We start from the raw sequence: 27,176 nt of genomic DNA on the forward strand, positions 1-27,176 counted from the left end.
AGAAAGAGGTTTGGGAAAGAAAATGTCTCAGAAACAAAAGCAACAAGTTACCTTCAGCCACTGTTCGGCCTGCTCCTTGCTCTGGACAGCAAGAACAAGTGGGTCTGTTCCCTGCTGAGTAATTTTCAATTCGTGCTTCTTCTTTTTGCTGTCTTTTGGGATGTATGTAATGTTGCAACCTTGGAGCGGCAGTTCCATCTGGGGCTGCTGGTCCTTGGAACTTTTGTAGCACTGCATTGGACAGGAGAAATCAAAGTTAGGCTGTAAGGAAGTCCAAGCAGAAACACTGATAAAACTCCGGCACAATGAAAACAGGAGTACTGGCGAAGCACCTGGAGGTCCGACTGAAGGGTGGAGATACTCAGAGATTGGAAGAGCGACCTGCAGACACTGGGACTCACATACAGAGCACCGCTCCACACCAGCACCTCCCCTCCATGTGCGTGCAAAAACATCTGCTCGTTAATTCAGCAGAATTTACCAAGCACCCAGGAGATGACTCGGTGGGAAACAAAGTCCCTGCTCTGATGGAGCTTATGTTCTAGTGGAGCTTCCCCATTAAGCGACACGAAGATACTAGAATTGCTGAAACGGCGCTGCCGCCCTATTGGCAGACAGGACCTTGGATACTTTACTCCACAACCTATGTTGTTTGGTGTCCTCCTATCCCATCCCTATCCTCCTTCTGAAAGACAGGTGAATGATTTTATGAAGAGTATACATATCAACATATAACGGACAAAAAAGTCTGCAAAGCTGTGCTTTCTGGTTGAGTAGAGGGTCCAAAACGCACGCTGCTCCGTCTGCATCACTGACATTCGCCCTAGAGCTTTCAGTGCTGTGGGGACACGGACACTGAGTTCCCATCACTCTCGCTTGATCTAGACCTCTCAAACCAGATCTTTGTCCAAAGGCTTCCCCTCCTGCCCAGGGCTCACTGCGTTACTGGGGACCAAAAGCACAGCCCGTAATGGCAATACGTGCTCTAAGAGTTCAGGTATCTGGGTCCCAGCTCTGCGACTAATTTAATCCAGGTTCCCACAAGTCGTTTAAGCCTTCTGAGCCTGCTTCCTTTTCTGTGAAATGATTTATTGCTGTTTTTATTATTATTTTATTGAATTACATTATTATTAAATAATTAGCAACAATAACAGGGGCTACCAAATATTGAGTGTCTACCTTATGTGAGGCATTTCATACATCTCATTTAATCGTCACGTTTGTCCATTTTGCAGATTAGGAAATTGAGGTTCTGGTGGTTGGGAAACTAGTCCAAAATCAGGCATCCTGAACAGTGGCAGAGCCAGGGCTCTAGCCCCAAACTTTGTGAGTGCAGAGCCTGCACCCAGGACCCTAATCCACCTACTGACGAAGGAATGAATGAACAGATACTTCTTTTCAGAAATGATTTCTAGAGCCCTTTCCTGTTTTACAGTTCTAAGACCTTGGCTCCTAAATGGCACAGGTATGGAAGATACCCACTTTTTTAAGAAGTAAAACTGATGGCCACCCTGCCTAAAAAGGAAGAAAAAAATACACCAAAAACAACTAATCTCAGGTTGCTATGAATGTTTACCATTTACCAGACTTTTCACATTCTCGGTATGTGCAAAAAAAAAAAGTGAAAAGGAAACTAACAGTAGAAGGAATTGGAAAGGAAATTTTTTTTTTTAATTAAATGAATTTATTTATTTATTTTTGGCTGTGTTGGGTCTTCGTTGCTGCGCGCGGGCTTTCTCTAGCTGTGGCGAGCAGGGACTCCTCTTCGTTGTGGTGCGCGGGCTTCTCATTGCGGTGGCTTCTCTTGTTGGGGCGCACGGGCTTCTCATTGCAGTAGCTTCTCTTGTTGGGGCGCACGGGCTCTAGGCTCGCGGGCTTCAATAGTTGTGGCGCTTGGGCCTCAGCAGTTGTGGCTCGCGGGCTCTAGAGCACAGGCTCAGTAGTTGTGGCGCACGGGCTTAGTTGCTCCACGGCATGTGGGATCTTCCCGGACCAGGGCTCGAACCCGTGTCTCCTGAATTGGCAGGCGGATTCTTAACTACTGCACCACCAGGGAAGTCCCAGGAAATTTTATAGCTTATATTTTTGCTTAAGTTAAACACTTCAAAATGGGCATGTTATCAGTAATACCATACAGTAACGTCTGGAGCTCCCTGTAGGTTGGATTCCCAGGGAAGATGACTGTGAAACAGAGCAGCACACGGGATATTTATTAAGGGGCATTTATTTAAGAGCTATGCCTGTAGGAGGACGGGGACTGGGTAGAGGAAGAAGGTACGCTTCAGTGCAGTCCAAATACAAGGCCCTGAGGAACCCCACGGGAGATCTGGAGCTGGACCGCGCCTGCAGGCTGGTCCCACGAGGCGGGGCATTCACACTCAGGATCACAGCGGATGCAGACGCCCTGGGAAGGGACGTGACCTTGGGTAGCTGTCTGCCGGCAGCCGTCCCCACAAGTGAGGGAACCGAACGGGTCTGTCCACCAGAGAGCTGCCTGGGCATAGAAACGAACAGGTTCTGGAAGGCTACTCAAAACAGCTGGTCATGGTGGTGCCTGTGCGAAGACAGGCCGGGAGCACTTAGGAGAAGAGGCTGGCTTTCTGTTCTGTCGATTTTTTTTTTCACCATCAACAGGGGTCATTTGGGCGGTTGGATCATAGGTCATTTTTGAATGAAAAAATGCTTCTTAATGAAACTTTGATTCTGCATTTCATCAAAGACGGTGCTTTCACATGGCTTTCCATTAATCTCTTCTTAAATATTTACGACTCCTATAAATGGCAGGCATTATCATCCTGGTTTGGAAGATGGGAAACCCGGTAGGTGATGCAAGAAACAGAAGATGAAGAGGGAGGGAGGGAGGAGACGAGAGCAGGGGTGGTGGAGCGGGGGCTGGGCAGAGGGTCCGATGTCTGCTAACCCTACCCTCCACCACAAGCTGCCCACAGTGCCTTTTACATGAGAGTCGACTGTGTAGTTTTAAAATATTTATATAATATATCCACTTCTTGCAGCCATTATGTCAGATTGTAAATACGGACCATATTAATCTTTTTCATCTTTTTTTTTCTTTCGTTCTTTACTTTAAAATTCCCCCATGGCATCATCACTTTTGGCATATTCTAAATTTGGGAGAAATTCAGGCCACACATGTGGAAAAAACATGTACTTGCGCTGTTTAAAAAAAAAAATTTTTTTTAACAAAACCATTAATTAAAAAACATACAATGTCCTAAGAATCTAGTAAATCAGATTCCCATAATTCACAGATGAGACTGTTTTTTTAACGGGGGTTATCTGCTCCACTGAAAAATGAGTTACAGAATCATACATTCTCATGTGTTCTGTTTTAATATACTTTTGAGTGATTTTTTTTCCTCAAGGTTAATTTGAAGGGAAAACAAAATACAATTAACACACTCTTAACATTCACAATGCCAATAACCAGCCATGGTTTCTACAGCTGGGAAGGAAGGAGGAGGGACAGACGGTGTGTCTCAAAGGCTCTTGCTTCCTTACTGGGTTCCCTGGTAGACTAACACCTACAGCAAAGGGTCTCTGTCCTCCTGTCTCCGTTCCTCTGTTACTTACTCTGTCTTTCTATTCTGCCTCTCTGAGTTACAAGAAAAGAAAAAAAAAGAGTCAGCCTTTTGCTTTCCAAAAGAATTTCCTTTCCTGGGCACTCTCCCCCAGACCTCGCCTGGCCTGCCCAGCCCACTTCGATGACCGGGCTTTGAGGAATTCACTGACTCACTACAAATGAGAAAATCCACCCTGCGACCTCTGGCAAGTTAAAGCAGCGTGCATTTCCACTGACATGAACCGCAGACGCTGGCTCCAGATGGGGATGGTTTTGCCCGCTGGTTGCTTCAGGGGGGCTGGCGAAACCAACAGCGTTAAAGCCATGGTAGCCTCGGCCAGGGCTCACTGACGGCCCATCATGGGCCAGCCCTTGACCGCTGTTCCCTCTCCCTCCCGCCGATGTTACCGCCACCCGCCTGGGTGTACATTCCACCCGGTTAGACGGCCGACCACATCTTACCGACTCTACACAAGAGCAACCAAGTCGCAAGGCTTTACCAGTAGTTTGGTGTCTTTGATGACGCAGAGTAACTTGGTCCACTGCCCGAAGCGTTTCTTCCGCAGCAGGAAGGCACAGATCTTGGCATCCTTTACCAGGTCCATGGAGGCCTCCTCCGAGGGCCACTGGTGCCGCGTTTTCTTCCCCTTTCCGTCTTCCTCCTCTTCGTCATATGATTCGTAAGAGCTACTCATTGCATCTGAGTCATAATCTGTCAAAAGTAAGAAATAAAAGTAAAAACCCTGGTTACAAAAGCCTTACCTTGAGAACCACCTACGGGCTGCAGGGCACATTATCATATTCATAAACGAGAAAGAGGCTTCTGCCTTCAAGTAACTGGGGAAACATTAGTTAGCAGAAACAGGGAAAAAATAACTAAGGCTTGGGCAGCGGAAACTCAACGAAGAGCTTTCAACTGAAGTGACTAAGAATGCCATATTTACAAAAACCACTTCTGGGCTCTTCCATACGGGCCCAGCACCTGCAGACCCTACGTGTCGAATCCTTGCTGCATTCTTGCCGGGCACCACAACCCCCATCTCGCAGAGAGTTTCGCCAAAGAAAACTCCCACCCACTCCTTCACGTTAAAGTCCTTTCAAGTCTGCAATGTCCTCTTCCTTCCTGGCATCACCACGCGCACAAACCCTTCCTAAGGTTCGAGATCCAACCCGAGGCCACCCCTCTCCTTCAGGTCATCCGTGGGAAAGGTTCACACCTCCTTCTGGCTCTGCCATGCACCAACACTTAAACACCGGGTTGTCTGTAGTCTCCCAGCTAGATCCCACTTTCCCTTACCTCGGGGTCTCACACGCTGCTCTCACCCAGGCTTCGCACTCACCCCACTCAGACTCCTGCCTTTGCCTGGACACGTGCTCTCATCACTCAGGACTTAACTTACAGCACCTCCTCCCTGAAGCCCTCCCTGGATCACCAGCACTGACTGCTATAGACTGAATTGGGTGCCCCCCAAATTCACGTGTTGAAGCTCAAACCCCAATGTGACTGTATTTGGCGACAGGACTTTTAGGAGGTAATTACGGTTAAATGAGGTCGTAATCCCCTTAGAAGAAAAGAAAGAGGGAGATCCCATGCTCTCTCCCTGCCGTGTGAGGACACGGGGCGAAGGCGGATGTACATAAGGCAGGAAGAGAGCCCTCACCATAGGCTGACCATGCCAGAGCCCTGATCGTGGGCTTCCAGCCTCTAGAACTCTGAGAAAATAAATGCCTACTGTTTTATCACCCAGTCTATGCTATTTTGTTACGGCAGCCTGAGCTAAGACACCAGGTGAAATGCCCCTCCCCTCTGCTTCCACACTACCCAACACAAAACTTATCTCACTGTATTGTCACCTCTGTTTGTCTGCCTGTCCCACATCAGGCTGTTAAGTCCCCTGCAGGAAGGGAGGCCACCCTGTTGGATGTGATTGTCCCAGCACTTAACAAACTACCTGGCACAGGGCCAGTAACAAATATTTATAGAAGGGAGAACTGTTAGATCGACTGAAATTCAATGCAAAGCCCTCAGAAGGATGGCTGGCTTCTTAAAAGTGATGAATAAATACTAGTGACTATGAGTGATCTTATTAATTTCAGCCCTGCTGGATCATAAGGTCCTGGAGGCCGTGTCTGATTCATCTCTGCACTCCCCTCAACCCCCGGACACATCTGGAATACATTTGCTTTCATAACACACGTGAGGAATGAACACCTAAACGAGGAATGAGCGACAGATAAGGAGAAACCATGGATGAAGCAACCGGTTGCACAGACGGGAGAAGGGGCAGAAAAGGCTGACCTTGCACAGGGCAGAACTCACTGGAAACCGGGCTGTGATTTGTACTGCGTGGTCACACTTGCATGTTAATCTCCCCACAAAGATTTATTTACTAAGGGGGGGGAATGGAAAGACTGGTAGTTTAGATTGAATTTTAAATCCTGATAAAGTAGTCAAGGAAAGATTTTAAGCAAGAGACTAGGATGACCGAAGAGGTAACTCTGGCAAGTCATATTTTATGCACCTTTTTATAAATATATTTTATAATAAAAGGTTTTTTAAGTTTAGCACAGTGGGCACGTAGCACATGGGGAAGGAAGTACGAAACCATGAAAGACCACGTGCTGCTCCATGGCCCAGGGTTCACTGAGAGATTTCAGACGGACGGTGGAGCAAGTCCTAATTTATCCTGGAAAGATGCTGCTCACAACAGCCTGGGGGGCCATGAACCCCTCAGTGCTTAGCTCATTTTCTAGAACATCAAATTCAGTAAACACTGAATGAACAAATGAACAAAAGAATTAATGACTAAATCAGTCAGAAATGGGAACACTTCATTTCATTCATGCAACAAGTATTTATTGAGCACTCACTATGTGTCAGGCAGTATTTTTTATGCTTGTATCTGTACGCTGTGGGATAAGGCTGTAAGAAGAGGAAGCCAGCTCTGCACTTACACCCTCTGCCTTGCTGGCCGTCTTAGCCGCCCGGAGGCGGGCACAGAGCAGTATCCTTATCTCAGAGGAAAGGAACGAGGATGCTGAGAGATCGGGTGACTCATCCGAGACCCCATCCTGATGAAGGATGAAGTGAAAACCTGATTCTGAACTGAAAACGTAGACCGTGCCCCTGGCTACCCAGGGGTTGAGATCCACGCCTGGAATCCATGGCCCACCTTCTTCTGAGAGAGCAGGACTGATGGAATCACGTTACAAGAACGTCAGCCAACTTAGCAGCAAACCAAGCAGTCGGGTCCACAGGTCCACAGTCTGAGTCCACAGGACGACCCGCTCACTGGCAGGTCTCTTGGGACCAACAGAGTCCAGGGTTCCTCCTGGGGGCTGTAACAGGATGTCAAGGGGTCCGGTGTCAGGGCTGGGGTCGGGATTTCGTTAGGAGGTAACGAGGGCCCCGTGGAAAGCTAAGAAAGACACAGAGCTGGGGAGGAGAGCAGAGAATCACCGACGGCGTGTCCTTATCTCCTCTAGCTCTCCTTCCCGACCTCCGTTCTGACCAGGTGCTCGGGCACACCTTCAACAGCTCCGCCATCGTGTGAGGTCGAACCCCTGGAATCAATCTCCCATTCCACCTTGTGGTGCTTCTTCTCCTCTGCTCAAACCCTGCTCTAGAACTTGGAAACAGAAGCCTTTGGCAGGCTCTCACAGGTGCAGCTCAGTGCCGACCCGCAGGATCTCAGGGCGCAGCGTTGGCAGCCTCTGCTGAGAACCACTTCATTTTGAGAGATGGCCTTGGGCGCGCCGCCGCCGCCCTAGTACAGTCTAAACACTTGATCGCGGAGCACCAGGTTACCATCAACCTGAGCTGCCCCGCAAGGGCTCCGGGTCATCCAACCCACTGAGGAGCACGCGGCATCGCATCGAAGCAGGCGTGTGTCCACTGGGCTCCATCAGGCCCTGAAGACGTAAGCGAGGGGCGTAAGCAAGTGGCTCGGAAGCCTGTGCCCCTATTCTCTCTGCACTGGTTCGTGGGCACGCCTGGCATTTGCTTGGACGGTCAAGACTCGAGAGGGACTGGCAGCAAGGAGGTCTGCGGAAGGGGCTGTGAGTAGGGCTCCCGAGGTGAGCACCTGCACGTCGGGTGGATGCTTAGCAAGGGGCAGCCTCGCCAGAATCACCATCAGGTAACCACACGACCCACTACATAGACGTCAGTGAGCTTCTCTGCCCAGACTTCTTGTGCGAATGGACTCCTGCACAGGCAGCTGGTGTCAGGGGCGGAGGTGACACATGGAACTCGGCAACATGGACTTCCTCTCAACAAGGGCCATCCGACTCCTGGCACTTGTGAGTGTCCTGCCTGCACACGACACTGTTCCCTGGGCTGTCAGCCAGCTGCCTACTCACAGGTTATGCCTGGACCACGTGCACCATGGAAGGGCAGCGCTTTATTCCCACTGGAGGGGATAAAGTAAACCCGCTGCCCACGACACTCCTGCAGAAAGCGTCATGCATGGGCTGGAAGCCTTGCTTCTGACCAGGGAACTCATTTTACAGCAACTGAAGTTGACGGCAATGGGTTTGCGCTCATGAAGCTCACTGGTCTTGCCTTGTCTTCGTCACCCTGCAGCAGCCGACGCAGCAGAGACCAGCGCAGTCCCTTCGGAACATTCCGTTTCAGGCCCGGCCTGACTGGTCACACCTGTGGGGCTGGGGGTGGGATCTTCCAGAATATCTCCGAGCACAGGTCTGGGAACCCAGGGGTGAAATGGTAGTGACTCCACTCACTATCACCCCTAGGCATCCACTCACTAAAATTCTGCTTCCATTCCTGGAAATTTTGGCTCTGCTGCGCACAGGTCTCACTCTCTAGGGGCAGAATGTCCCCTCTAAGGGACACAGCGATGGCTCCACTGGCCGAGAAGTGGAGACAACAGACAAACTAGTGGTCCCTGCAGTGACTGGGTGACTGGTCCCGCCCACCAAGAAGCTGTGACCACACATGGGGAGAAGGGCACGTCCAGGTCCAGCAGATCCCTGGGACGTCCTTAGCACTCGAGTCAGCGGGACACTGCCACTGTCCAGTACAGGTAGTCCTGCTGGAGCCCAGACCTTTCAGGAAGGAAAGCTGAGCCACTGTATTGGACCACCAACCAAGGAGCTTGCTGAAGGCAAAGGGGACATGCGGGAAGTTATAAACACCAGCTAGGACCATGGACCGTTTGTGGAAGTGAGGACTGAGCCCTTTACGAGGTTCTTGTCCATATTCTGATAGGGCTCTATCTGTGTACGTATAATCGAATCCTTTTCTTCCCCTCTCACGTCCCCTACCATCTAACAGAGAAGTGCTAACAGCAGTTGACCCTGGCTTCATCTTCTAGTGGCAGGCTCCCAAAGGGGAGAGAGTGACTCAGCCAGAAGAGAACGAGGTCACCCCAAAGTGGACAGACGACGTCATACCCTCTGGGGAGTCGGGGAGTTTCCGTCACACCAGTCATAGTTGAACCGTGTTACGCTGAACCACCACTCTGCCTCCGTCTTCGCTTGCAAATCCACTGCGGGTAGAGAGGTGCGTGGATGTCAAGCCGACCCAGGAGCAGTGGTGGTGCTCTTACGCTGTATCCACTCGGCAAGGCTGGGACGCATCCCCCCAGACTCCCTTTGCTGGATGCTTCTGGGCTAGGACTGGCCACAAGAGAAGTCTGTGAGCAACCTGGGCATCGGGAGGGTGCCAGGCGCTGCAGCTTGCGCTCGCAAGTGCTGGGCTGCAGGCCTTCCTCGTCGGCGCTCCCGCAGGGTCCCCTGCCCGGCCGCCTCTGGGTCCTGGCCAGGCGCGTGCGGCTCCACGGAGCCGCGGTCCGGCCTCCCGCACGGGGCCCCGCGTCGGGGAGTGAGAGGCAGGAGGGTTCCCAGCATCCTTCCTCGCCCCCGGGCCTCGTGCAGCTCCCGGCCCCCCGGCACGCGTCTACCCCAGTTCCCACGACCCCACAGGGTCTCGCGTCTACAACACGCCCCTGCCCCACGACGTGGTTCTGCTTCTCCAGTAAACCGGGCCTGACTCAGGGCTCGACAAAGCGGCCAGAAACCCATGCGTAAGCGAAGGCGGCGCGACCCTGGCCCGACCCGGCCGCAGACCCCTGCCACGGCTCCCGATGCGGAGGGTCCCGGCCGGCAGCCGAGGCTCAGGCACAGACGTCTGAGCGAAGTGCTGGCACTGCGGACCCACCGTCCCTCCCCAGGCAGCAGTCCTTCCATGGCCCTCCCTCTGGGCTTAGCTCAACCAAAGGGGCCCGACCTCAGCAGTTAAGGACACGACACACCGGTCGCGTGGGCCTTCTCGGACCGAAGACGACCAAAGGTCCCCGCAAGTCAAACAGAATTACTCTCGGTCTCTAGTCTTGAAAGTATGTTGGAGCGGGACAAGGAAGGTGGGAGAAGGCTGGGACCCAACGTGCCCAACGGTGGGAAATACCCTCATCAGCAACTGTTTTTCCTTTATTCATTGTTTTCAGAAAGAGAGGAATCCACTGAAGTTTTGAATTATATCAAGCCGTTTAATTTTTCGTGTTTTCTCATTAATTTACTATCTTCTGAAACAGTGGACACTTAGAAATTACTTGAATGCATTTTTCCCAAATGGTTCTAAAATGAAAGAGAAATTTAAATATTTAATATTCGGATCTCAAAACCCAGTATTTCACAGCCTCCTTGTCAGAACTGTCCCTTCTCTCATTCAGAATTCACTAAGAGGCCCTCAAGTCTCTACTGATGCTGGGCCGAGGCTGTGTCGGCCTGCTCCAGAGCAAACAGGCACAGGAGAGCGGGAAAGGCCACTGCCCTCCAGGGCCTAAGGTCCCGCTCGCCTGGCTTCTGTGTGTCCCCTTTCACGGTCAGAAAATATCCTGCGGGTATTTCCTGGAACGATCAAGTTAGATTCCGCTTTGCTGAAATGGCCCTGCTTGTTTGCTGCCAGGGGAAAGAAAGATCAGAAAACTCCAAGTCTGCACGAAGCAGAGACTTCAGGGGACAGGCCGACGGCGACAACGGAGAGCGCTTCCGTGAGCGGAGGGAGGAGGTGGGAGAACGGGACACAAGATGCGGAGACACGGAGGCCTCTCCGTGACACGAGCAGATCACGCCTTCACTCCCCATTTTACGCATGTTCTACAGGAAAGGGAAGCTGGATTCCCTAAGGCAGCACACTCAGATATGCCACATCTGCCGCATGGCGAGACACAGCACGCTGCCTGCTGCCAGAGTATCGGGAGCAAAGGATCTAAAAACAAACTCCAGAGGTAGTTACAACAGGTGCTCAACGCCACTGCCCTTCTGTGCCTGTGAAGGCCGGCTGCCTACAAAGGGGCACTTCTGAGTGCCGGCAGGCAGCTAACAATCGTGTCACGACGGCCCTAACGTAGGCCAAAGCATTCTTGTAAAACCTGTATGAATGGGGAACAAAAAAAGAAACAGGAAACAACCTAAATGTCCGTCGACAGATGAATGGGTAAAGGAGATGTGGTGCATACACGCAGTGGAATATGACTCGGCCATAAAAAAGGGCAAAATAATGCCATTTGCAGCAACATGGATGCAACTAGAGATGATCATACTAACTGAAGTAAGTCAGAGAGAGAAAGACAAACACCATGTGACATCACTTACATGTAGAATCTAAAACAGGACACAGATGAACCTGTCTGTGAAACAGAAACAGGGACGTAGAGAACAGACCGGTGGTTGCCAAGGGGGAGGGGGGTGGGGGGGTTGCAGTGGGGTTTTGTGATTAGTAGATGGAAACCGGTGTATACAGGACGGATAAACAACAAGGTCCTACTGTACAGCACAGGGAACTAGGTTCAGTACCCTGGGATAAACCCTAATGGAAAAGAATAGGAAAAAGGATGTATATATACATATAACGGAGTCACTTTGCTGTACAGCAGGAATTAACACAACATTGTGATTCAACTACGCTCCAGTAAAAAATAAACTGAAAACAAACAAACAGCTACGAGGAGACGCCTGCTTGCTCTGTGTTTATTTTACAGACACGCTTTCTCGGAAGCACCATGAATGCAGCCTAAGAGGGACGTGCCCTGGTCAAGGCGGCGGGGAGGGACCCCATGAAAACATGCCTCAGAAAGTCATTCTCTTCTGACCACAGGGAACACGTTTCACTGGCTGACGCATGCTCCCACAGCAACAAGATTTCACAAGAAATCTGAGTCACAAGAAAGACAACAATCTGAAATTACCGAAGGTACTTGGTGGACACCTTAGACTTTTCGAAACCCTTTCTGTAGCCCCCTCTCCTTGGGTTCAGAATTTCCTGAAGTCCACATTTCCATGGTGTTGTGTAATGCCCCTACCCCCCCTTCACCCGAAAAGCGGGAGGGCTCCCCAACAGCCCGGCAGGTCGGGGGGCCACTCACTTGAGGTGATGTATTCCGGAGCCTTCCCGGGACTCAGCGGCACGGCCTCCTCGTAGTAGCCTTCCGGGAGAGAGGATGTCGGTAGCGGTGGTGGCCCGCTGTCAGGCGGCTGAGCGAAGAAAGGAAGAAACAACAGAGCATGATCGTTAGGGGGAAATTCTGGGTCTGCACCTAACAGGTGTTGATGGGCATTTTCCTCCCTCCTTTGTAAAGTCTCTGGAGAAAAAGAACATCGTCCAAAGAGCTCCCAACGTTCGGCTCTTGGCGGGATCTGCGCTGCCCGCCCGCTCACGGCCACCCTCAGCCTGGCCCTGTCCACGCCACTCGATCCACACGACCTGCCGGCTGTCACCAGACGCGCGCTGGCCCTCGCAGACCCCTCCCCCAGAGCAGAGACAGGCGTCTCTCCCCCACTCTACCCCACGCCACCGCCCTCCCAGATGCCCAAGCTGACTTTCCCCTTCACGGCCTGCGTCCTACACTGGACACCCCCGAGGGGCACAGAGACGGCTCAGGTCCACCCATGCTCATCACAGGGCAAGCACCAGGGACACAGCGACTGAACACGTGAGTACGTTTGTCCACACAATCTCACCACACTCCTCCTGTGTGCCAGGGAAACTTCTCAAAAAAGAGAAGAGGAAATCACCTATGAGCCCACCTCTAAAAGGAACTGGAAATTATTCTCTGGAGAAGGAATCTGACAGACTCTGAGACGGAGGCACCCTGACTTTGAAGCCGTAACTTCAGAGCATGGAGAGCTGGCAGGCTCAGGACCACCCAGATTCAAGCAAGACCAGCTGAAGCACCACTCCCTCAGAAGTCCCTGAGGACTCGAAAGCAGACCCACCTCTTCTTCCCGTGAACACGTATGGGATCTGCTCGTTCCATCCCTCACTGGTCCTTAGGTCAACAGAAACAGGTGAAGGGCACGAAAGCCAACATCCTCCAAACACCTGCTATCTGCCTGGCACTGTCCTCTGCAGCCTCTGCACCGGTTACAAGCTACATCAGTCATCCACCCAGGGACCCTTCACGGTCGATATTCCATCACCCGATGTTTTACAGATATGGGAAGTGAGGCTCCGAGTCCAAAACCTCGTGCTCAAGATCAGACACTGTCCACGACCAGCTGGGGTTCTCGAGCACCAGGTCTGTCCAGTAAAGAGCTTTTTCATATTCATAGTCTCTGTTTCTCGCTCTCTTTCCCTTTCCTAACTAGTTCACACCACCTATATCCTATAAGCTAATGGGAAAGATGTCGCTGAGAGTGGAAGAGAACAGAGGCCCCAAACTGAGCACCGACCAAGTGCAGTTTCCAAGAACAATGCTCCACAGAATGTGAAACGCCACCACTTTTCCTGTAACTCAAGTCTGGAGCCAAGAAGTCCTCTGCGAATGACTAATCGCCGCTGTGCGCTCAACCCACTCCTTCCTCTCGCCAGATGAAGGAAGATAACTGACTCCAGGTCATCTGCGCAGCGTTCCTCCCCGTCCTCGAAGGCAGTTATCCCCTTGCACTCCCCTCCCCGGGCTGAGGCCCGCCCGCCATCACCCTGTGCTCTCACGCTGGACCACATCCACTCCTATCATCTGGAGGGGAGAGGTGGTGCCTACAATGTAACCTGACACACTGTCCTCCCCGGGTGAGGTCTGAACAGGAGTCCAGGCCAGGGTTAAAGCCTCCGCGTGGTGCTTTTGGAAGGGGGCTGTTTGATTCCCTCATGAAATGAGGGTGTTTCAGCTTCCCCTTAGTATGCTGAAACAGTCGGATTATTTACGTCTCTAGAAAAGCATTACAAGTGGCTGGATCGAACAAATGTTTACGAACTAGCACAGGCCCCTTCCTAGTGCTGCAAAGGTGTGTAAGGCAGGCGCTGACTCTCAGCTGATGGGACTTAGCAGACTTTCAGACCCTGCTGGTGGTCGTGCTTGCGACACAACCACTCGATACACATGCCCTTAAATCCACAATTCCACTTCTAGAAATATATGTCAGGAAGGTCAACTGGTCAAACAAGCAAAAACATATAAGGATGTTCAATAAAAGGTTTTCCCTCCCAAGTTAAAAACAATCTAAACATTCCCTGAGAGAAGAATGCTTAGGTATCCTGACACAGCCAGGTGCAGACATGTAAAAGGACAGTGCACATCTGCAGTCATTTACTTGAAAAATCTCTACTAGATACTGCCAAGTGAAAGAAAACAGGTACACTATTAGCCTTTCTATCAGAGCTGCGCTTACACTCACATCTATACAAGGGCAGGTCACTCACCAAAATGTTAACACGAGGTTACTGATTTTTCATGCAAATCCATATAGCTTGCATTTTCTACATAATATTGTTTTTAAAATCAGGGAAAAAAATGACTTTCATTTGAAGTAATACCCCTCAAATAATAATACTTATAGAGAAGCACTCTCTTTCTCCAAAAAGGATCTCACACTCCACTCCCAAATACCATTTGCCCTTGAAATTCTGCCACACGGGTTCCAGACAGAGGTCTGATGGTTTGTTAAAGGGCAAATGAGGGAGAGACAGAAAAAATGTTTTCCCTTTCCTAACTAGTTCACACCACCTATATCCTATAAACGAATAGGAAAGATGTCACTGAGAATGGAAGAGAACAGAGGCCATGGGTGGATCAGAACCGCTATTTAGCACCATTGCTTTCAGAGGAAAAACTTCTGTCAGATCCTTCCCAGTAGGTCAGAATTCGCTGAAATCACAATTCACAGGAATTTTAAACAGTACAAAATGAGGAGGGCAAGTTTCCAAAGGGGGTCATGGAAACCAGAGCACAGGCAGGACACTAGCGTGTAGGGTGAAGAAGACCAAAGTTCCAATACTTGGCACGTGGCAGGCCTAGCTCCAGCCTCGGCCTTGTTTATGCAGCCTTCCTCTGTATCTGGGTACCAATCTCCTCCCTGTACATGAGGGCGTGGGATCATATAACCTCTGATGTCCATCCCGGCTCTAAGATTCCAACTGTAGTATCCTTATAAGGTTGCAGGTCATCAGTCAACAAAGCCAACTTTACACATTTCTAAACTGTAGTGAGAGTTGACTTTGGGTCCTCGCTACCTGATTGATGACACTGTCATCTCTGGCCAGAGCACGTACTCAAATGTACCTTCTGACGGCAAGGCTACACACCCACGTGACGCCACTCTACTTTGGATCTGACAGCTTCCCTTCAATGCTAGAAGAGACCCAGTCCACGCACAAAGCTCGGCACCGTCTGGCACTGGTCACCAGAGTCTTCCTGGACTGGCTCTCAGAAGACACATGCTCACAGAATACGGGACTCAAGTCTAACCCTCACAGCCTTCTCAGATACTGACAAAGAAGGATGAGAAACTGTTTTCCTCAAGGAACGACTGATCTGTGCTGCGCCCTAGACAGGAAAGTAGAAACGGCATGGTACCGGTTACTAGATAACCTTTAAATTCACTGAAATACTTCTCCCACGAATGAATGCTTACATGAATGTGACCTTTTTTTTCAGGAAATCTTATCTGCCTTAGGCATTGTAAATTTCTCTTTTAAGGTGTCAGCGTCTTATTAGAGAAGACCAGTACTTACAACTGGATAGGAATATAATCGACAGGCTTGCTTGGCTCACAATACTGGCCATAATTTAATTTCTACCTTTTTGGAAAGAAAAGCCCATTAGTATTGGGTTGGCCAAAAAAGTTCGTTCACGTAACCCAAACAAACTTTTTGGCCAACACAATATTTGTCTTTGCTACTTTAAGGAAAAGCCTCATAGAAAATTTTTTCCATTAATAATAATAAATATTAAGATATAATTATATGGCATAAATACAATGATTGTTATTGCTATTATTCCAACAAAATAATGACTGTTTACGGTCTGCCTTCCGTGTGTCACGCATTGTTCTGGAACACTTTATATATTTTTTCTCTTGTTGAGAAAACAACGCTGAGAGATTGGTATTCTGATTCTGATTTTACAAACGAGGAAACTGAGGGGGATGCAAGACCCTGCCCAGCACCCCCGTGCTGCAGAGCTGCTTACTGGAGAAGCCAGGAGTCGGCCGGGTGGGCACAGACGAGCACTTACTGCTGCGGCGGCCGAGCCAGACAGGATGCAGGGAAGGAACGTGCAACCCACCAAGGCCACTGGATCCAACCCGATGCTCCCGGCTCCCGCAGCACGGCGGGATCCGTGCGTTCCTGAGGAAGGCACGTCCACACCGGCTCTACCTCCATGCCCACTCTGCCCTTCCTCCCTCTCCTCTCTGCTGCTGCCCCCCACCTTCCCCTCCTCCGGCCCCCATTAATCACTCAGTCCTTTGCACCAGACACACCAATGAACTTGAGACCTAATTTTAGCAGAGAAAAACACCAGCCTAGAATTTGGAATCACTTTCTGACTTTAATTCTGTACATACAGTGATACATCCAGATTCTATCTTTCTGGTTACAGTGACTAAAATCTGTTAAGAGTAGCAGCTAAAAACGATATGATCTGACAGAAGACAGGGAGGGTTCACGCTCTAGCTCTGCCACGTATCGGCAAAGCCCTTTTTGGCTGAGAGAATACGGTAGCAGCACTCCACAGCATCACCTAAGCTTCCCGAGGACGGGAGGGAGGGATTGTCAACAGATAACAAAAGCTGATGGCCTCAAGTGCAAAACATGGTTTCAATCCTAACGTCAAGAATTTTGAGCAGATACTCTTCTTGGCAAAATAAAAGTTTTTATCCAAATGACACCCCCTTCCATTCTGATCACTATTTAATTTGCATTCCAACAGCACTTGAGTAAACACTGGGAAATTATTCACACATATTTTCTCAAGTTTTATTTATACATGACTAAGAATGAGAGCCCACGGGGCACATGTTCTTCCCTTCCTTCTCTACCCGGAGGCGGGCTCCCACAGGGAAGGCAGGACAGTGCAACAGCAGTGGCAATGGGACACGGAATAAATCCAAGATGAAGACGCCACGGGAGTGAGACGTGACACTAAACTCTGCGATCGAAAGACAAGGAGAAAAGGAACAGGATGGTTCACAGCCACTAAAAGGATCACATCTGACTTCTCCGGGATGGTTTTGTTGTTTTAAATCTCGGGCTTTAGTCGAAACTCTGCAACTGACAAAATACCTGATTTTGTCAGTCAATCTCAAAGAATCTCATAATCCCATCTGTCAAATAGAGATAATGAAGTTGCTGTGAAAGCACTTTAGGAAGGATAAAATGCCATCAGCAGGCAGGCGGTAAGGGCTGGGACCAAAACATCATTGTTTCCTAGAGACAGGAAGTAGGATGCTGGCTACCAGGGGCTAGCGGGGTGCGAGGCATTGCTTACTGCGGACAGAGTTTCAGTTTGGAAAGATGAAACGTTGTGGAGATGGGTCGTGGCAATGGTTGCACAACAACGTACGTACTTTACACCACTAAACTGGATACTTACAAGTGGTTAAAATGGTAAAGTCTGTGTTATGTGTATTTTACCACAATAAAAAAATGACCTGGGACTTCCCTGGTGCAGTGGGTAAGACTCTGCACTCCCAGTGCAAGGGGTCTGGGTTCGATCCTTAGTCGGGGAACTAGATCCCACATGCATGCCGCAACTAAGGAGTCTGTGTGCTGCAACTAAGAGTCCACATGCCGAAACTAAGAAGTCCACATGCTGCAACTAAACATCCCGCATGCTGCAACTAAAGATCTCGCATGCCGCAACTAAGACCTGGCGCAGCCTAAATAAATAAATAAATATTTTTAAAAAAACGACCTTGCTGCTATCTGCTGATATAATAAGGCATCACATTTACATAAGGTCTAGCCTTAAAATAGCAAAACACTAAATTGCGTCTTCTACCCCATCTAAACACATCTAAACTGTCTGCCGTTTAAATGATCAAATAAAGATATTTCTAGAAAATGCCTTGATGGGATATCATACAGAGCATATACAGCCCCCAAAGGGGTCTCCCTGCTCTCTTCTCTCAGCCAGGAAGGTCTGAAGTCTCCCTGTCCCGTAGACCCACTGTTCCCCTAAGCGGAGGAGGGGAGGGCAGGAAGCACAATTCCCGACTGTCTGGATCAGAGCCGGCTGGTGGGCTGGGCGGTGGGGCCTGGCGGCCAATGTCAACACAGATGGGACCCATTTCCGGATGAACCGGCCGCCTTCGCAAATGCTCCCTCAGCACGGGCTGCATGCTAACTCAGTACCGTCCCTTTGATAGCTGCACAGCTCTCGGTGTGAGACAAAACCCAAAATCTGTCGAGAAGCACAGCCCTTCCCGGAAATGTTTTCATTATGCATATGCATATTTTGGCCCGCTCCAATCTCCCCTGGAAAGCAAGGGAGGTGGATGGGTCTGTAAACACGCTGCACACTGTACCTCGCTCTCAAAGGTCAAGGGAAGTTCTGAATTCCACGGAGCGCACGCCCACACTCGCGCCGCCCGGCCCGAGCTCCACCGGCCACACTGAAGGGGTCGCCGGTTCGCCCAGGACCCTGGGCTGCAGCCGCATTGACTCCAAGAGCAAAACAGAAACACGCACGATTCCCTTCCTGTACAGAAGCGTCATCAACGTTACAAGACGGACTTTTTGATGTGGCTCCTGACCTTGAGCGGCCGTCGGCATCTTCTGCTTTGTCATATGAGGAACACAAAGGAGGAGAGAAACAGGCATCATCTTCAAAAGGTTAAAGTTTAGTTTAATTAAGAGAATGTCAAAATGAGGCACTGCTGATCAGTGGGTATAAAGTTTCAGTTATGCAAAATGGAAACATTTTAGAGCTCCACTGGACCCCTTTGTTTTCTTTTACTGCTACCACCTGAGTGTAATTCACCAGCCAACCGGGGCACAGAGACCTGTCCAGTCTCTGCCACACCTGTGTGGGGGGCCCACCTGGGTGTCAGCCAGCAAGAGGGGAGCGCTGATGCCTGAGAGCGCCGCAGAGAGCCGGGTGAGGGCCCTCAGCCAGGGGTGCGCCAGGCCCGAAATGGGGGGTGAAGGGTGCCGAGCGTACTCGGGAAAGCGGCCAGTGTGACCCCACCCTCCTGCCCAGCCTCTCGAGGGTCGAGAAAAAAAAAAGGATGTCAAGAGATAGTTAACAATAACTGCATAGAGCACTGTTCGGCACTAAAAGGGATAAAAAGATAGAAGCGGACTCATTTCTCGGAGATTGTAACACACAGAGCTGTGATAAAAGGCAGTATTCCTTCAATACATGCCATGAAAGAGTAAAAAATGCAATCGTGGTTCAAATGAGTAAGAAATAATACCCGGTTGGAGCATCCTAAGTCTTACACTAAAAACAAATCCTTCAGTCATTCATAGTTGCCTTGAGGACCATCCCAAACTGCTCTGCAGGCCCACGGGCCCCTCGAGGTTTAACCCCTGCGGCGTGTTCCGGCCTCATCCGCGGACGACTCATCCAAATCCTATTATTCAGCCGCGCAGAGGGGCCTGTAATGCTCTAGTCCGTCGGGGTCTTTCTCGGGTCTGTGCCTTAATTTGTGGTACGCCCTCTGCCTGGCGTAGCCTCCTACCCAATCCCACGTCTTGTCCACTACCAGCCGTGCCAGCAGCGAGTGACCAACTGGACAAAAGCCACCTCATCAAAGGCAACTTACTGAAAGACAGGCTTACTTGCTGAATGACGAATTCCCTGATAAACTACCAGGAAAATACAGCAGAGCTGTCTTAACCCCTCTCCACTTCACTGACTCACTGAGCTGATAGACGTTCTTCATTCTGTCCGTAAAACGCCCTGACGGGTATCCACAAAATGCTAACCCTTCGTGGCCAACGGGCTCCTCTCCGAGTGCCTACGAAACAGTGCCGTCGGCTGAGTCTGCACCATCACCAACAGTCAGCTTTGTTCTTTACATCCTTACGCTTATGACTATTTAGTTTACTCTATTTGGTTAGCTACTACATAAATAAATCAGCGAAAAAACAAGTGCAAGAGGAGAGCTGACGATTCTCTGAGATGCCTTAGGAAGGTTCAGTCAAGACAAGCTGCAAAAAAAGAAAAGACCCAGCTATTCAGTTAGGAGTGGTCACGTCAGCTGTGAAAGGCGGCCCTGGTAAAATTCTAGGGACTCAAGACCAGATCGTTTCGCAAGTGTCAGAATTTAACTCCACTTTAAGGAAACAAAAACTGGGAATTGTTAGTCCTGTATCACAGGTACGGATTATGCAGAAAAGACAACCCGTAGCCCCACACTCAGAGGACGCAGCTCTTGGCCCTACATCAAGGTCTTAGGAGTTTCATATCAAGAAACAGCATTGGCTTAGAGGCTGAGTTTGGAAAACTCTCTTGACACCCATGTTGGGCACCAGTAGGGAGGAATTACCCACTGGTCAAACTCCTACTCAAAAATGATTGGTTTAAATCAGAAATGTTTAAAGCACATGATACCCTTTTAGAATTCCTCACTTGAACCAACATTTTTAATTAACCAGCTACCAGTTCCGACTCCACTGGTAGGACGGCTTCTCGTCCACCTTAAAACCACAGCAGTTTGCCACGCTGCAGCCAAAGATGGGCAGGAGACAAGGAGAGAAGAGGGAGAGAAAATAGTGGATGAAGAATAAACTGCATCCGAGGAAAAATCCATAGAAAGGGATTGACTATTCAACCGTCAAAAATGGTACAAAATGCTGACCATCCAATGAGCACTCTGTTTGAAACTGGCACTGAAACTGAGATTCACTCCCCCCGGCCTGGCGCATCAAAGACAAGCATTTTAGTCCAGGCCGGCTGGGTAGCACTTCATGCGCCACTAAAGAACAGTCCGTGACATTCCTATAACCACCACTACTGTTCCGGCTGCTTCGAGAGGTTTGCATTTCACCTTCAGTCTTGAAACACCTTTCCCAACCTGCATTGTGCCGATGAAGTACGAGACACAGCGTATTGAGACTGATCATGAAGTCAGTTTAGAAAGAAAAATACAAGTAAACCAGAGCACAAAGACCAGGAGCTTCATGAACCACCGATTTCTCACATCTCGTCTTTATCTTGTAGACAAACAATATATCAGTAAACAGGATTAATACTATGATTCTGTATTATATCTAAAAACATCAAATGAGACAATGAAAAAGAGCTATAATTGAGTCACAGTTTCTACAAGAAACAGGAAGAATTCCTTAAAAAAGGAAAACAATTATTAAAAATAAGTTTATAAAGGAAAAATACATAATGTTAAAAAAATAAAAACAGCATATAAAAATCATATATTCAATATGCTTTCCACAGTGGAAAGATTAAATGTATAAAACAAAAGAAAAATAAAGCAAGCTACATATGTGAGCTACATATGTAATTTAAATTTTTCTAGTAGCCATAGAAACGGATGAAATTGGTCTTATTAATACATCTTCTTTAACTCAATATATCTAAAATATAATTCACGTTACCAGCATATCAGAATGTCCATTTTTAACACGCTCCCTGGAAGTCTGAGAAGCACAGCCCCACAAAGTGAGAGCCGGCTCTCGCACGGGGCTTAACAGACGCGAGGCATCTATTCCAAGCGCTGGAGGTCCATCAACTCTTTTCATCGCCACAAGAATCGCACTAAGTGGGCACTATTATCACACTCGTTTCAGAATGCGGCATCTCAGGCACAGAGACGTGAAAGCCACAGTCTGAACTCACACAGGAAGTGTCGGAGCTGGTCCCTGGACGCAGGAGCCGTGCTCCCATCCACACCCTGGACCCCGCGGCCTCCCCAGAGCCCAGCTCGGGAACGGGCTTAGGTTCCTAAGAAAACCTTCTCCCGTCGGTGAGTCACGCTGGCATCGGCGTTGCTGCCATACCTCCCCAAATAGTATTGCTGAGAAAAGGCTGGATTTGAAATCAAAAGAATACGTTACAAAAAACTGTATTTTTGCCTTTCCTACTGCCCTTGAGCAGTCACATCTTCACTGGACCCACACTTCCTTTTCTGGAAAATGGAAATACACACTATTCACGTTTAGGGGTATTTTAGGGGTTCCCTGAGGTCAGGCTGTAAGGATTAAATGAAATTATAAGTGAAAAAAAGAGCAAACATGATCTGTGACAGGTGGTAGGGACCCAGTAAGCACTGATTTCCTTCTATCTCCTTTACAGTGATAATTACTGAGTCCTTGCTGGACATCAGCCATGTGCTGGGGGCCCAGGCAGAACAGAAACAAATGAGATGGGGCCCTGCTTTCCTGCAGTTCCTTTCCTGGTAGAGAGAAAATCAGATGATTCATAGAGAAAGCAAATGTTAAGAAGAGAGTTGCTAAGTAACTGATTTTGCTCTGATTCTGAATAAAAGCCTAATTTCCCTGAGTAAGCAAATAGAAAATAGCAAAAGGCAGAAAAAGCCGAATGGTCCATGAAGAATGGCATAGGTGAGTATCCCCAGATTGCAAAAATAGTAAAAGAACTCCAAAACCAATTGCGAATGCAGAAAATCAAATAAAACACACATTCCTGGACCATGTACATATTTTTCTTCTTGGGGGGAAGAAAAGAATATTTAATCCCAGAAGAAGCATGAGCGTTAAAGTTTCAGGCTAAGGTATTCAAATTCAGAGTTAACCCAGAAGGAAGGGCAAGTCCCTAGGCTCTACTGTCATTGTTTTGCCCGCTAAATCATCTGAGTTTTTTAAAATCCAAGTTAACACCAGATTTCCATGGACCTGTAGCTCCAGCGATTTTCAGAGAGCCATCAGCCTCCCAAGAGAAGGTACATTTGCAGCCTCCCACTTAGCCATTACTAGCATCCAAAACACACACTCAAAGGAGTGCCTTGGGCAACACGTGGCCTCCTTTCTTCCAGAATTGGGCTTGTATCACCTGCCCCTGGAACCAAAAGTAACACAGACATCTGGTGATTCTTGTGATGGTGGGACTTGAACTCACCAGCCACGGCTGCGGGATCTCTGGCAGAGGCATCTGGGGAGGGGCCGGCAGGCTGTTGGGGGTCTCTGGCTTCGCAGCATGATCTTTCACTTCAAAACCTGTACCAACCAAAACCACAGAACTGGATGAGGAGAAGAAGGAAGAGAAAGGTGGCAACTGCTGGCAGCTACCCCCTCCTTGGCCCCACACTGAATACATGGCAAATACGTCTTTATTTTCTCTAGTCCTTTACAACAATCCTGCGAGGCAGGTATTCCTCTTCTCCATTCTACAGGGGAAGGATCTGTGCTGGAACGAAAGGCTGAAGTACTTAATTGGAACACGGACAGGCAGAAATGACGGAGCAGGCACCAAAGTCGACATCCTTTCCAAGGCCAGGCAGCCTCTCAAGGCGAGCTGCCTCTCCTGAACGTCCACTCAGGTTAGTATAGATGTTACCCACGTGCTACGGGGGCAGACGCTTTCCTGGGAATCAGTAAATCTGCGTCAAGTACCCTCCTAAGGCCCGATGCTGTAACAGACACGCTTATTGTTGACCAGGCTGATAATAAGCTCATACCCTCAGGGCATCATGTTCACAACAGACCCTCAGAAACCGTGGCGAGCACTGTACCAGTGAAGGCAGGAGAGAGGAGGAAACTACTTTAATCTGGGCACAGTGTTATTTACATGCCAAGGACTCACCGTTTTAGATCTAGAAAAATAACTGCTCAACAATGACCACCTATGATGGGTCAAGCACGACGCTGCAGGCTGGGAAAAGACAAAGACCCTGACCTGCGGAAGCGACAGCAAGACTGGAATTTTGGCAGAGGCCTGGAAACAATAAAAAAAAGAGAAGAAAGAAAGAAAAAGAACAAATGGAAACTCTACCATCAAACCATCAGTGGCTGAGCTTTAAGCAAATTAAAGAGCCGAAGAGACAAATCAATGAATTGGACAGTAACATCCAGAACAAAGCCTGGAGAGAAAAGGGGTCGAAACTCATTGGGCAGAGCAAGAGCGGAAGGGAAATCACGAGAAAGCAAACGGCAACGCCGGAGGCAGGAGGCCCAAACTGCAGTGTTCCCAAACTCCTGGCTGGGAAACAGGTGTACGCAGAGGAGATGAGGTCGCAGGAAACGCTCCTTCTACCAGTAAACTCAACAGGAGGAAATAGCAGTCAATAGCTGCTGAGCGTCTGCCGTGCGTCAGGCACTGCTGGGAAATGTTTTATATGATCTCGTCAATCCGTACAGCATCCCTCCGCGGTGGGTGCTACTGTCCACCCTTCTTACAGGTGAGGAGGCTGAAGGGATTAAGTAACCTGCTCGAGGTCACAGACTGGGTAACAGGCAGAAACAGAAAGCAAAGCCCCTTTGACTGTACAGTAGACAGGCGTGACCACACGTCATAGGGGCCTGGGGTTCAGCCACAGGCAACGGAAGATACTGAAAGGGTCCAGGCAGGGAAGCGGCAACATCATTTCAAAGCGAACTTTCATCTCCGTCTTTATCTTCATCTCTATCTCTGTCACTGTCTCTATCTATCCTACTGCCCCTCAGACATGGTCCTCATCCTGCACTCCTACCTCAGGGATTGGTCCCACCATCCACCCAGGGCCTCACACAGCTCTCATTCAATCTGCAGCCAGATCTTTGAACCCACTGCCCAGACTGACAAGGTGAGCTTTCTGGAACGCAAATCTAACTGTGTCAAATCATGGCTTCGTACGCTAAAAATCAACGAATTGTACATTCAGATGGGTGAAGTGCACGGTATGTGAATTATATCTCAGTGAAGCTGCTTACAATAAACCTCTACGTCTCATCCAGGTATCTCCTACCCAGCCGTCAGGATTCTAACACCATACCCTCCAAGAACTGCCCCCCGCCGCCCCCCTCCCCATTCTCCCTCTCACTAAACTGGTTTGGACACTCCTCTTGGGTGTTCTCTTAACACTGATGCCCTCTCCCTGCTATTCTGTCTTACCCACTGTGCACAAAAGAGTTAACACAGCAGGCCTGAGGCTGCTGTCTTTACAAGGGCTGGCATCTGGGAATGTGGCTTTCAGAAGTGTTCCCACCATTCCCTAATCGATAAGGTTGGTCTACTCTGCCTAGACTGTTTGGGCAAACAACATGATCTCACGCCAAACACCTGCTGTGATGGCGAATTCTGTGTGCCAACCTGACCAGGCTCAGGGACGCTCAGAGAGCTGGTAGAACGTTATTTCTGGGCTTATCTGTGAGAATGTTTCTGGAAGAGATTAGCATTTGCGTTGCAGAACTCAAAAGGGGATGGTCCTCCCCAGGGTGGGTGGACATCATCCAACCTGTTGAGGACCCGAACAGAACACACAGGCCGAGGAAGGGCGGGTGCACTCTCTCTGCTTGAGCCAAGTCGCCCATCTTCTCCTGCCCTCGGACGCTGGCGTTCTTAGTTCTCTGGCCAGCACTTGAACCATCAGTCTCCCTGACGCTCAGGCCTTTGGACTCGAACTGAACTACAGAACTGGCTTTCCTCGGTCTCGAGTTTGCAGAGGGCAGACTGTGGGACTTCTGAGCCTCTGTAATCACAGAAGCCGACCCCCACAACAAATCTCCTCTTTATCTCTATCTCTATCCCTCTATCCTATCGGTTCTCTTTCTCTGGGGAACCCTGACTAATACACCTGCTTTCCTGGGTGTCTGGGCTTTTGGTACGTGCCAGGCGGAGGGTGCCTATGTGACCCGCCCCCAGTAAAGTCCTTGGGCACTGAGTCTCCAGTGAGCTTCCCTGAACAGAAACCTTGCACACAGGCTGCTGCATTTTTGTTGCTGAGGGAAGACTGTGATCTGTGTGACCCTCGTGGGAGAAGGAACATGAGTAGCCTGCACATGGGCCCCTCCAGGCTTGGCCTGAGTCTCTTCCCCTTATAATCTTTTCTTGAATCCTTACTATCCGTGTGATGAATCCCAGGCACAAGAAAGTACAACTCCTTGCTGAGTCCTGCTAGCAAATCCCCCAGTGTTGGGGCGCTCTTAGGGACCCGCCCAACACACCTACTTTAAGCCTGACCCCTTAAGGTCTTTTATCTTTCTGAACGCAGAGACTAACACAGTACCTGGCACGTAGTAAGGCCTTCGATGACAACTTGATGAATGAATACATTCATTCATTCATGAATGTGTTCTGGAAAGATGAGAATTAAAGATGGCTTCGAGGCAAAAAGAGACTGGAAGAAGAAAGACTTGAGGTTTGAATGAGACGTACCTTTGGATGACTGTATCCTCAGCAGGATGTCTGTGATAACTGCCTTTTTCTCCCTGACAGTTGAGGTTAGATATTCATGGTCCAGGAGTTCAAGAAAGAGACGAAGTTCAACGATTAACTCTTCCATTGCTGAAAACAAAGGAGAAAGGGAAGGTTCTATGAGACCCACCAGTTTGCAGATGTCAAAACAGGAATGCTAAATTTTACTCAAAGTATTTCGTTTTTAGCTTGATGGCTGAATATTGTTTTCCAACAGGAAACACAAGTTAGCTGAAACCGGGGCGTCTAAAAGATTCACGCATCATCTTCTAGACAAATGTGCTCCTCCATCACTTCTGCTCTGAGGCAGAGGTGTTCGGCTGGGAGAAGCCCCAGAGCCACACTGCCAACAGATGGAGTCACGACCCAAGAGCCTGACAGCATCATCTGCTGTCAACTGCATGATATTAAATTTCAGTGTCAGGAAGGAGACGGGAGTTTAAAATGCCAAAGAGTCTTCAGATAACTACTATAGGACGTGGGAACTCAACACCCAACTCTGCTTTTGCAGGGCTGGCTCCCTCCCCAGGAAGATTGTGAGCGCTTTACAGTTACCACATGATGCTGGGTGCCGGGGAGGACCTCGATGTAAGTTCAGATCCTGACTTCCATCATGTCTTTTCTTTCTGGGATTACAGCAGACTTCCCCTCTGACACCCGTAAGACTGCACCATGGGGCTGGTGTCAGCAATTTTTACCCCAAGATGTGAACCTCTGAGTGATGCCAACGCCCTTTCAGGGTGTCCGCGAGGTCAAACTATTTTCATAATATATGACATTATTCACTTTTTCCTGCGCTAACGGTGCAAATGAAGGGGTGGTTAGACTTCTGGCATCTTAGCGCAAGTCAAAGCAGCGACACCAAACTATACTATACTGTATCCTTCACTTACACACAAGCAGTAAAAATAAGTAAATAAATAAAAGTTTTAAAATGCTACTTTCACTTAAGAGTGTCTTTGATGAAGCAGTAAAAATCATTGCTTTCATTAGATCTCAACCCTGGAGGATATACACCTCTGTCAGGTGCTGTGTGG

General features: G+C 49.2%; 1 protein-coding gene across 3 annotated transcripts in view; it reads right to left on the reverse strand.

Moving 5' to 3' along the window:
- The window catches only part of AFAP1 (actin filament associated protein 1), a 152,580-nt gene that overhangs the window by 71,358 nt on the left and 54,046 nt on the right, over nt 1-27,176 (reverse strand). For all 3 annotated transcript variants that reach the window (XM_049709231.1, XM_033419474.2, XM_004265152.3), the window contains exons 2-6: nt 26,101-26,229; nt 22,867-22,964; nt 11,968-12,076; nt 4,081-4,292; nt 52-231 (exon numbers count right to left, since the gene is read on the reverse strand). In XM_049709231.1, coding sequence (XP_049565188.1) covers nt 52-231; nt 4,081-4,292; nt 11,968-12,076; nt 22,867-22,964; nt 26,101-26,227 — 726 coding nt within the window. In that variant the 5' untranslated portion in view covers nt 26,228-26,229. The remainder of the gene's footprint in view (nt 1-51; nt 232-4,080; nt 4,293-11,967; nt 12,077-22,866; nt 22,965-26,100; nt 26,230-27,176) is intronic.

This window comes from Orcinus orca, chromosome 4 (assembly GCF_937001465.1).
Source record: "Orcinus orca chromosome 4, mOrcOrc1.1, whole genome shotgun sequence".
NCBI lineage: Eukaryota > Metazoa > Chordata > Mammalia > Artiodactyla > Delphinidae > Orcinus > Orcinus orca.